This window comes from Marmota marmota, unplaced genomic scaffold (assembly GCF_001458135.2).
Source record: "Marmota marmota marmota unplaced genomic scaffold, marMar, whole genome shotgun sequence".
Classification (NCBI taxonomy): domain Eukaryota; kingdom Metazoa; phylum Chordata; class Mammalia; order Rodentia; family Sciuridae; genus Marmota; species Marmota marmota.
This window is the reverse complement of record NW_025999842.1, coordinates 63,191,337-63,203,792: the sequence shown is the minus strand read 5'-3', so window position 1 is coordinate 63,203,792 and position 12,456 is coordinate 63,191,337. Positions and strand designations below refer to the sequence as shown.

Genomic DNA, 12,456 nt, shown 5'->3' with positions numbered 1-12,456 from the left:
ATTTTTTTTTGTTTGTTTTTTTTTTTTTTTGTTGTTTTTGAGGAGGAGGAGGAAGGGAGGGAGGGAGGGAGGAAGAAGAAAAATGGCTGGGTTCAATTCTCAGTACTGCTAAACAAATAAATAATTTTACACTAGTATATTATGCTTCATAACACTGCACTTCCATAATATATTACTCACGCATTTAAATAATCTGTGGACCAAGTTATCATGCACTCTTCCAGAGGTGGAAGAATCTCCAGATAAAAATGCAAGGCTACTGAGTGGGCTGGGGATTCAGAGAATTTTGGATTTTCCTACTGATTTCAATCCCATCTCTGATACTTGATAGTTGTCAACTTTTAATAAGTCCTAGTTTTATAACAGTCTTATCAATAATTAGCATTTCTACTATAAATAACAATATTTATGATAAATGTTAGTTGAGCTCCAGCATACACCCAGAAACTTTGCCAAGAGCCCTACAAATATGATTTTATTTAATATTTCCAACAACCTGAAGAAGAAGATGTGGTACTGCACAAGGCCCTGGGTTCATTCCCCCGTCAAAAAGGCACTGGCACCCCACCAGGCAGGGTAGGGCCTGTGAGTCCATCCAGAGGACATCCAGGCTGGAGCTGATGGGGCCTGGGTCTTCCCATCACCATCTTCCTCAAGCAATGGTTTCTGCCTCTGCCCAGCTGAAATCAAATGATTGCTAATATCCACCTCCCAGGGTCATTAAAAGAAAAAAGGTAATAGAATGTGGATGCCTTATCAATTATAATGTGCTTTCACAAATGTCAGTTTTGCGATAATTATCAGCATGGTTATTATTAAGGCCTCTCATATTTTGTTCATTCCTCCCTAATTCTTGTTAGTATTTTAGGCAGCAAAACAATACCCTGAGGTTCAGATGAACATAGTCATTCTAATAATACAGAAAAGCCTAATTGATAAATTATAATATCGATGGCACTTAAAGAATTCATCAAAAATATTAAATAGTAAATTTTTTCTTATTTAAATTCTCCTTTATTAGAAAAAAAATGTTTCATCTCCATGAGCTGAGCAGCGACTCCAATGAAGAATTCAGATAAAATACCAAAACAGATTCCAAAAGATGAAAGAGATCAAAGGAATATCTTAAAGAAGAGAAGCCCACACCCTAAGGAGAAAGGACATACACATACAAACAAAAACTCCCTTTGAAATCACAGATGGAAATCTGTCTTCCTTTCAGCATCTTTGTTAAGAAGCCACGTCTCTGCTGTCGCACACATTAAAAAAACAACGAACACCCCTACAAACACATCCAGATGTTCAGGAATATTCATGATGTGCTTCCAATTTGGTTTGGACTTGTCCTTGATTTATTTTTGATTAAGTTCCATCAGCTTCTGCTGAAGCCCAGGAGATGGATGGCATTGCTATTACACAAATTTAGAACATCTTCATACTCTAAGTAATTGCAGAAAGTCTCTCAAACCATCCCTTATAAATACATAATTTATGCTCTGGCCTTGGAATGTCAGAGATAGAAGCAGTTCACAAACCCCTGAACTTGAACTCTAATTCCATTGCTAGAGGTGCAGAATTAAGCCTCCACTTCTAATGCATGGACTGAAGTATCAAGGGAGGAATGGGAGGGGCGGGAAGCTAGAGATTGACATGTCAAGGAGAAAAAAAGCTAGAACCTGATTTTCTCTTTGGGGTAATACAGTGTCAGATCCAAGAAAAGACAAAAGCTGTGCTCTGAGGATATCACATTAGGGCGGATCCTTCCAGATAGTGAATACCTTGTTGAAAACTCAAAGTAACTGATCTCCTGCACAAAACGAATTTGCTCAACTCTTCGTCCTCTTGTTTTCTTCTATTTAGAATAAAATTTCTGCAACTCCCAAACTGAAAGAAAAGGCAGCTCCAAATTAAAGCCTATTGTTGAAATGGGTGCAATGACCTTCTGATAAGAGGTGGCCAGGGAAATCTCCAATTAATGACTCTGGTGACAGCGGGTGTATCTCCATGGTAGAGTGTTTTGCCTAGCATTCGTGAGGCCTGGGTCTCTTCCTAGCTCTGAAAATACAACAAGTACATGTACAGGGGCCTACATTTGGTGATCCAGGACCAGTTCTTCCTGCCCTGAATTCTGTCAGCACATCAGAGCAGTGCTAACAGGTCAGACTCAAACATGAACCTATGGACCAGGAGGCCGATGTCAGGTGTGTGTGGTGACAGCATCAAGGGCTCACAGCCCTGCCCCATGTGACTTGCAGGCTAACCCCTATATGTATCTATCTGCATAATCCCTTTCCAGATGCCAATGCTCCTTATGCTCCAAGAAGGGCCCTGGGGGACAGATGAGCCACTTAGTCTTCACCAAAGGTCTCATATTTAGATCTCAGACAATACCATCAAATGACATTACTGATCTAACCTCAGAAACCCAGCCCAAGGCCTTGAAAATAAACACTCATCACCCTCCTTTAAATTCCGTCTCACTGCAAGACCATACTGCCTCTAGTGTGCCACAAATTAACGTTTTTAAATAGACTATAATTAGCTTATGATTAGCACAAATAACTCACACTGTAATCACCCATGACCAAAGTGTTAAATATAAGAATTTGGATGACATTACAGTTTTTGGCAACCTGATTTTGATACTCCAGGAGCTTCTTCACCCTCAGAAGGGTCCTGATTCCAAAAATAACAATGCCCTTTTTCCTCCAGCCCTGGGCAAGTGCAGGATTCTGCCATCAATTGGCCTCTTTTTCTTGAGCTCCTGAGTATTTTCCCGACTGAGTATTAATTTGATTATCATCTAGGAATTTTCTCTGTCATATGTAAATGGAAGCAACAACAAAGCCCAGACTTTCTCCTTTCTGCCAAGCATTTGTATTTTTTGTTGTTGTTGTTTAAAAAGAATGCTCTTTTGGTTTTTAATCTCCCAAGCATAGTAGGTTTTGTTAATGCAAGTAAACAAAAAAGTCAGTCATTTCTAATTTCCTGGGAGTCAAAAGAGAAGAAGCTGAAGTTGTTGATTCATATTTGAAAAATCTGAAGACACCTCAACAATTAGACTGCTGTATCACCCAGAACACAGGTTTCCATAATCGCACAAGCAGTCTGCAAAAGTGTTGGAGTTTAAGAGGAATGAAATATACATTTATTGCTGGTTTAGTAAAATCTTAATAACCAGAGGTATAGGATGCCAAGATCAAATCCGGCATCAAGAGATCTGTTTATGCCCAAGTTCACTCGGTGCAATGTACAAAAACTGCTGACTAAATTGGGACCGGGCATCTGAGCACAAATGGGACTTTGTCTGAGAGGAGCCAGAGCAGGGAACCGCATTACCATCTGGCTTAAGATATAATGCCTCAGTGTATTTTGACATCAAGTGTGCGAATCCCACAGCAGAATGGAGCTCAGGCTCACCATCGAATGCCCACTGATTCTGATTGCAATCTGCAAGTCAACAGGAGCCCAAAGCTAGAGAATAATGGGAGTTAACACAAGAGGAAACAAAACAAAAACAAATGCCTTTCAGAGCCACACTCATCAGAGAGCGTGGGCTTTTAGCAGGGTGATTTAGGATCATAAGCAAGGAGGTCCTCATTCTTATCCTAAGGAAGAGGGAGGGAGCACTTATCATCTTTGCTTCTCAGCTCTGGGCACCTTTAGAAACACTAGGGATCCATGGATGGAGCTGGGGCAACCCCACAGTTCCTGTCATTTTCCTGGAGTTCAAATGTAAAGAAAACCCACTTTCCACATGCTTTGCTGTCTGCAGCAAACTGCAAAAGAAAAGCAACCCATAAAACAAAACAAAAACCCTCCCATGCCAAAATGTTACATGTAAACATTTAGATCACATGATAGTTTTGGTAACCTGGTTTTGATAATCCAGGGCTCCAAAAAGGCACCAGGCCTGGGCTTCCCTCACTCTCTGAAAGGTCCTGATTCTAAAACTAATAATGCTCTTCCTCACCCGGATCCCTTGAAAGCCCTGGGCAAGTGCTGGATTCTAGGGGGGGGGGAAGAAAAAAAAAAAAAAAGTCTTCCAGGCCCAAAGCGTTAAATGTAAACATCAAGATCACAGACTGAACTATGGTGTGCAGGTCTGTGTGAAGCCACAAGCAAAACAGGAGAAAGTTCACCTTGGCCAGCCAGTCATTGAGGGCAAAATGGCAATTACTTTTGTTTTGTCTTGTGGAGAGTGATGAATCACAACATTCTATGCTATCTCCTTATAGGATTAATAACCCAAGGACCTGTGAAAGAACAGTATGCAGCCTTCCCCATACCATTCAGACCTTAGTTTCTAGATATAGAAGAATTCTTGCAGTAGCTGGTAAAGGTCACATTTTTCTCCCTCAACTTTTAGGTTTGACCCAAAACATGACCTTGACCTTTGAGGAAAGCTATTCAGCACTGCCCACACCTCCAAGCCAAACCAGGTCTGTCTTCTAAGTTCTCTGTGATTGTAGAGCCAAGTTATTGCTTCTTAGCACGCCTCCTAAACTTACTTAAACTAGGCCAGAGGCCCTCTTCATATTTCTGCACAGCATTTCAATAGTGTGTTCACTGTTTCACCCTCCGCTAAATTGTGACCTCTTTGTGCACAGGAAGGAATGCCTTTTTTTTTTTTTTTTTTTTGGTATCAGGGATTGAACCTAGGGGCCTTCAACTACTAAGCCACATCCCCAGCCCAGGAATACATCTTTTATTTGATGCTTACTGCTAATTTTTTTTTGAATCATTAAATATTTTAAAATGATTAAATACAGAGCTGGGCTCAGTAGCACACACCTGGAATCCGAACAACTTAGGGAGGCTGAGGCAGGAACATCACAAGTTCCAACTTAGGCTTGGCAACTCAGCCAAACCCTCTCAAAATTTAAAAAACTAAAGGGCTGGGGATATAGCTCAGCCTTCACATGCACAAGGTCCTGGGTTCAATCCTCAGCACCACCAAAAAAAAAAAAATTAAAAATAGAAAGGGGTGGGGATGTATCTCAGTGTTAGAGCGCCCCTATATTCAATTCTCCATATTGCAAAATAAAAAAATAAATGAACTGTAAATAATAATCAAGTGTGAGTAGGGGGGAAGATGAAACAGAAGTAGCAGGAAAAGGCTGATGGTGCTGTCCAGGCTGGCCACAGGCACAGGAAGTTCATTATACTTTATTATGCTGTTTCTATATATTTAGCAAAAAGCTAAAAAACAAAACCAAAATCCCTGCACTCACATGAATAAATATTAATGAAGTATTAATGAATGACAGATACTCTCCAGCATTACTGCAGGAATTTTTGAACTAAGAAGAGAAAGGAAGAAAAAGAAACAGTTACAAGCCCCTTGCGGTTAACAGAGTTTTAAAATTTAATTCTCATGATAAGTATGTGATAATTTATCCCCATTATACAGATAGGGAAACTGAAGCTCAATGAGGGTAAGCACCTTGCCAGCGAAAGAGCCAGAATGGGAACCCTGTCCAACTCCTCCTGTACAGTTAGTTCATGGTCGTTTCTGACTTTCTACCCAATCAGCAAGCTGGGGACAAGGACTCCCACCTGGACTTGGAGGCAGGTGGGTACAGCCTCAAGAAACCTGAGCAACATAGAATGTACAATGCTTTCATTTGCATTTCTAGTCCCTAAGTACCGAGTAAGGTTCTGCCTGGGCTTCCTCTTCCTTCTACACACAGAGTTATGATAACGATTTGGCACAGAGTTCAGGCCAGGCTTGGGCTGCCGACAAATACGTCATCATCAACTGCGAGCGTGCCACATCAACAGCCATCCAAGCTCGTTCTCTGCCAACATCCAAACAGATTCAACCTTAGGGATGTAGAGGCATCGAATGCTGCCAGTAATGAGAGGCCACCTTGAGTGTGTCCCTTCCTGGCCAGGGTGTCACTTTGACAGATGTCAAACTTAGCTTCACTAGAGATGGGCCCCTTATGGAAATGGAAAGCTGCTGTCATTTCTGATTGCAGATTCTCCCAGCCAAAAAAGCACACAGTGCTCAGGGAGGTGCCAAATGTGGGGAAATATGGGCAACTTCCCTGCTGTTCACAAGCACTAATGTCCCAGTGCCCAGCAGAGGCTGTGGCTGCTGCCAAACACAGCATTCCTTTAGGGCCCATTTGGTGCTAAATAAAAACTCTCCCCACTATTATAAATCTGAATCAGAATCTCTGCTTATACCGTTGAATTTTTACCCATCTGTACTCCCTGTTGGCTTCATCAAAACTGGCCCCAAGGACACATTATCAGGATCCGGGTGATTAGGTCCTCAAGAAATAGCTTGACATCTAGTCCAGAAAGTTAATTACTAACACAATTATCAAAAAAACTTCCCCCCCGCCAAGGTTAGATCAAGCATCTTTGTGGGCAGGTTATCTCTCTGGTTTGTTTGTTCTCTGGGTGACATGTAATTAACACTTACATACAATGCATTTTTTGACTTTTTAAAGCCAAACATAAATATCTACATAGCTCTTCTGTCTATAGAATATTTCATTAAGCCCCCCAAAATCCACCCACAAGATTTAAAATGAAACCAAATCTTAAACTAATTCATCAAACAAACTCTCCTTACTGAGGGCTGTTTCCTATGTGACTTTGTCAACATAATATACATCCTGCTATTTCTGCCCTTCTAGAATACTTTAGGCTTCTACATGTTACAATTTCCTCTATTTTTGGTGGATCTTTCCTTCTGAAGACATCTCCCATTCTATAAGGTCCTCAGACCCAAAGGAGGCAGTTTATGTAACTGGTCCAAGGCAGAATTGGAAGTCTAGAAATAGACCTAAAATTCATAAGTGATAAAACAGAGTGTTATGGATTGAAAGCCATGGTTTTACAATAAAGTGAGCTACCATCAGAAGTTGAATCTATGCTAAGCTAACCACTGAGAAAGGGAATTTCAAATAAATCACGAGCGTCACATGCCCGGCCTACGTGATGGATAATCTCAAAACTTCTAGACTCCTGAAGCATGTGAGAGACATGTGAAACATCCCGCAAAAACTAACCTGATCTTCAGTAGTTTGGAAATTCCCCTTTACTGCTACAACTTGCCTGGAATTTCACAGAAAGAAAATCTGAATGCCAATTTGAGATCTTTTTTTTTTTTTTTCTCACTAACTACAATTTAAAGAATGAACAGTCAACTTCCAGCCTGGCTTGAATTAGCTCCCATCAATTTTACCCACCACCAAGTTCTTACACCTTTGATGAGAACTAATTAAGCTCATGTGGTGTTTTTTTTTCCCCCAGACTGCCTTTTGCTGTTCTGGAACAGAGCACACCAAATTAGGCCCATCTGTCTAAATGGGAAGGAGGTCATTTATCCCACGGGCAGGCAGGCTTCCTTTACAATCTAGAAGCTGCCTCCCAGGTTTCTGAATACCATGGGATGAAGGGTTACCCCAACTCTTGATCAGCTGGCATTTTAAGAGCAGTTTAATGTTGTATCATCATCTTCCAATTCACAGCCATCATTTCCTTGTGCAGTGAGCTATTCAAGGAGATCAGCTACCACATTAGCATCTCAGGTCAAAACTGCAACATCAAGAATTAGGGGGCTGGGGCCAGGTGTGGTGGTACATGCCTATAATCCCAGTGACTACTTGGGAGGTTGAGGCAGGAGGACAATAAGTTTAAGACCAGCTTCAGCAACTTAGCGAGGTCCTAAGCAATTTAGTAAAACCCAGTCTTAAAATAGAAAAAAATATATAGGGGGGGCTGGGGATGTGGCTCGGTGGTTAAGAGCTCCTGGGTTCAATCCCTGTTACCAAAAAAAAAAAAAAAAGAATTAAGAGGTGGGGGTAGGGGGCTTGACTAGCACGTACTGAGGCCCTGGGTTTGATTCACAGCACCATAAAAATAAATAAATAAAGTGCAATATTTAAGTTATTGTTCTGTGGCAATACTGCTGACATGAAAGTATGTTTTCATTTAACTATGTCCCAACAAGGGAGACTAGTTATTTTAGCAGGGCACAGGAGTCTTTTGACACATGAGGTCACTTTCTTACAAAGAAAGAAATAACCTGGCCATTCACACATGCCAAAGGACAAAGTTACAGTGGGAAAAAAATAATCCCTTGGCAACAATGATGCCCATGAGCCTGCCTGGGCCAAGGTGTCGGGCTCCTGGGACAGTCAAGGCTTTCTGCCATCCACTGACACTTCTCAGCCTCCACTGACTTTATTAAACTAATGCCCATCCCTGTGGACTACTAAATTGGTAAATGAGAAGCAAAGAGCATGAACTCATATTTGGCAGTCATGATATAACATCACTCCTGACTTCAGGACTCTTTTCTTAGGTTGAGTTGAGGAAAGAAATTAACATGCACAAGGACTTCAAGTGCATAGTTAGGTGGAAACACACCATGATCACTTATGGAATATATATCAATGGTATCCAACTACTTGTTGGGTCCCATCTAGACTGAGAACCCTTTTATACAACATGAGAACAAGTATTAATAAAAAGAATCAGGGCTGGGGATATAGCTCAGTTGGTAGAGTGCTTGCCTCACATGCACAAGGCTCAATTGGTAGAGTTCTTGTCTCATATGCACAATCCCCAGCACCACAAAAAAGAAAGAAAGTAAGAATCACTTGTTCTTCATTAGTTCTAAATTAGTCACATAATTCCTTTTTTTTTCAGTTCTTACCCTATGTAGATTTATTTAAAAATATATTTTTTAAAGTTGCCGATGGACCTTTATTTTATTTATTTATGTGGTGCTGAGATTTGAACCTGGGGCCTCACACATGTCAGGCATGAGCTCTATGGCTGAGCCAAAACACCAGTCCCTACAAAAAAAAAAAAAAAAATTTAACAGGACAAATAAGGCTTCAATTCATTCAGTATTTGTTAAACAGTTTTTAAAGACAAAGGGATGCTGTCATTCCAAACAGGTCCATGCAGCCTCTTGCTATATTAGAGGATCCAAAGGAGTTATCTGGATGAGTAAATACAGAGGGCTGAGCCTTTTCTTCTGCCACCATAGGAGGTCCTGAGGCACATGTAGTAAATGAAACAATTTGAAAAGCATGAATCTAAAATGAAGCCAATATGCAGCAAATTTAATTGATAAGTACAAAAGTCTCCATAAGTTATTTAATTGCAAACATAAAATAAGGGAACACCAGCATACACTGAGATTATATAGAGTTCCTAAGCTATTTATTTATTTATTTATTTGGGGGGCATGCCAGGGATTGAACTCAGGGGCACTCTACCATTGAGCCACATCCCCAGCCCTACTTTGTATTTTATTTAGAGACAGGGTCTCACTGAGTTGCTTAGCACCTCACTTTTGCTGAAGCTAGCTTTGAACTTGAGATCCTCCTGCCTCAGCCTCCTGAGCTACTGGGATTACAGGTATGTGCCACCATGCTTATTTATTTACTATTTATCACAAAGCTCAAATGCTCCACTCATGATACATGTAAAGGTCTTTACAAAGCAGCCCAGTGAATTTCAACATCCCTAGGTGAGAGGAGAGACTAGAGTCACAAAAGATGGTGATCACAAAGAGATCTCAATGATGTGGAAGAAGAACTGTAAAAAAGCCAGATATGATATATATCAGGATTATATTGCTGATTTTAAAATGTCCAGAGAAACTCTGATAGCCCACCTCTAAAACACCAGGTTTTATCACCAGATGAGAGGTTGGTGATTTCTTGCTTCTTTAAATTTTTATTTTCTTTTTTAAAAATAGAAAAGATGGAAAAGGAAGAAAAGAAAAATGAAAGGGAAGAGAGAAAAGAACTTGCCCAGACACCCCCAAGAGTCAATAAAAATGCAGTACACACTGGTCAATAGTAAAATCATCTTTGTCCCCAAGTTTAAAAAATGAAAACAAAACAAAACAAACAACAACAACAACAACAACAACAAAAACAGTCTTTTAATGACTGCGCAGATTTGGTCATACTACTTCTGCCAACACTTATTCAATTTAATACCTGCAGACAAACTGGGCTGCTCTTTTGGGATCTGAATTTTTTTTAAAGGACAAGAATAAGGAGCCTGCAGATGGATGCCCCAGGAACAGCTAAAAGAATGGGAACCACCGTCTCAGCAGGACATACTTCCAGGGCCACCACTCACCACATCCAGGTCCTGGGAAACCCGCCGTTTCCGCAGCTCCTCCATCCTCTCACACACGTCTGAGAAGCAGGTATTGTAATAGTCTGCATACTGCTGGGCCAGGTCGTCGATATTTCCCAGTGACCCATCCTGAGGGGGAGGAGGGCGGGGAAAAAGAGACAGGAAAAGAACAAAGGTGGTCAGGTCAGGTCAAGTCAGTTCACCTTGGAAAAGCCCCACGGCCATCTGATCGCCCTCTACACAGCATTTAGATTAAGACCTGTGACGTGGGCCAGGCTAGGTTTTACATGTGGGAGCTAATCCTCAGGGAGGGCAGCCCTCTGAGATGGAATCTGTTCTTTTCCTCCCTGTATCAATGAGTAAACAGGAAAGAAGGTGAGTGACTGCCCCTGGATCCCAGGGCCCACAAGCAAAGATGCCAGGTCTCCAACCCCTGGGCCTCCTGGTGCCAAAGCCATGGCATCAGCCCCACCTCTCTTGGAGAGGTGAGAGGCCAAGACATCGGGTGAGTGACAGGCTCCTTGCCACTCAGTTGTGGTCAGGGCCACATCAGCACCTCTAGGAAGTTTAGGAAAGAGACAGATGCCAGGCCCTCCTCTCCGCCATTCTGAATAAAGCCTGAGAACTCAGGTATCCACAGGATGCTGCATCTGGGATGTACTTCAGACCCTCCCAAAAGACCCTGGGAAAAGTGGAAAACCTTCTTCAGCAGTCATCAGGGCTTATTAGTATTCATCATTCCATACTGTAGTCATTAATATTCATATTATTCATCAAACTTATTATTCATGAGCCATTCCAAGTACAGGTGCAAGAAATTCAGTAAAAGCATCGCTTGTCTTGTCCCTTCCTGGAAGCAGGTGCATAGGTGGTAGCCCAGGAGTTTATACCAGCTCTATAGCCCCACACTGGTTAAGTGGCCTCAGCGTCATCACTCACCCTGCCAGTGACACTGGAGTAGTTGACAGCACCTACCTAGCAGTGAACACTAAGGGAAAAGCTTGTGTGCCGCGCATAGGCTGCCAGGCATACAGGGAGTAATAGAAAGGGATGTAGCTAATGTCATTCACCACAAGAGAACGTCTCATACTGCGGCCTCCTTGAGGAAGTCATTTCCTCAACAGGTCTGAACACACAGAGAGAGGACAGAGATTCTTCTTCTATCAATCCATCTATTCAGGAAGACACTGCCTCTCCTCTGCCCCCTTTTAATCCCCTCTCCCTCTGGTATGAATAAATGACTTTAACAACACAACCAAGTAACATGATTTGACCAAAACAAATAACCAAGTTGTATTTTAACTTCCAGATGACTCAAAAATGCACCCACATTCTCCACTGCTCTCCAGCCCCTCCATAATGCTGGTTCCTTCATGACAGCAACACATCTAGCTCTGCAAAAAGCAGCCTTAGACGTAAGCATTCATGGGGGTAAGACTCATCCAAAGTCTGTCTGGTAAAACCTAAGCCTGTCAGATCTGGGTCACAGCAGGCAAGAGTCACACCCCACTTCTGCATTCCCTGGGTTTTAGGAACTAAGGGGAGAGGAGAAACAGAAATTAAAAGAAAGGATTTTTTAGAAATGCTTCTTGCTTTCCCATTACTAACATGTTCTGCATTTCAGGTAGGTGCCTCAAAGTTCCTAGTAGAGAGCTGGAGAAAAGACAGACTCTCGCAAGGCCAGTAAGATCTTTGAAGGTTTAAACATGCCTGGGCAAAAGTCATTCTCTCTCCGCAGTCGGCCTGAGATGACAGGCTAGACACAGCAAAGGAGGCGGGAGCCCACCCCTCCCGTGTTCACTGTCAAGTTTCCAGTAGGGAAATAACATCAGCCAAGACAGGACTTTGCTGTGGACCTCAGAGGTCACCTGTCAGCCCACCCTTCGTCTACTGGCCCAGTGAAGAAACTGACTGAAGGCAGAATCTCCAGGGAGAGTGGGAGCTGGCCAGAATGTCTTAAGATGGGGTTTCTGAAATACAGCATGATAAATCAAAGTACGATCCCAGATTGCCCTGACTTGTCTCAACACAACCACACAGGCCTGTGGGCCCTGGGAGGAACTTCTGCAACCTCCCAGCTGGATTTTTTGTCTCTTTCTTCACCTGCCCAATTTCCCTTGACCCAGCCACCTTCACCTTGCCCAGTAGAGATCTGACCAGGTCTCCCTCCACCAAGAAACCTCCATGCCATCCCCATCACACACTCTGTGAAATAAATCCCAAGTGTACCAGCCCAGCTTTCATTCCCCTTCACCTCTGGTTCCCTGTCCAAGTTGGGTCAAAAAAAAAAAAAAAATCCTGAGGCCTATAGACTGGACAGGACCTGGA

The 12,456-nt window shown here is 42.2% G+C and overlaps 1 protein-coding gene across 6 annotated transcripts in view; it reads right to left on the bottom strand.

The window, feature by feature from the left end:
• The window catches only part of Sash1 (SAM and SH3 domain containing 1), an 899,535-nt gene that overhangs the window by 118,505 nt on the left and 768,574 nt on the right, over positions 1-12,456 (bottom strand). For all 6 annotated transcript variants that reach the window (XM_048799615.1, XM_048799622.1, XM_048799626.1 and 3 more), the window contains exon 2: positions 10,129-10,257. In XM_048799615.1, coding sequence (XP_048655572.1) covers positions 10,129-10,257 — 129 coding nt within the window. The remainder of the gene's footprint in view (positions 1-10,128; positions 10,258-12,456) is intronic.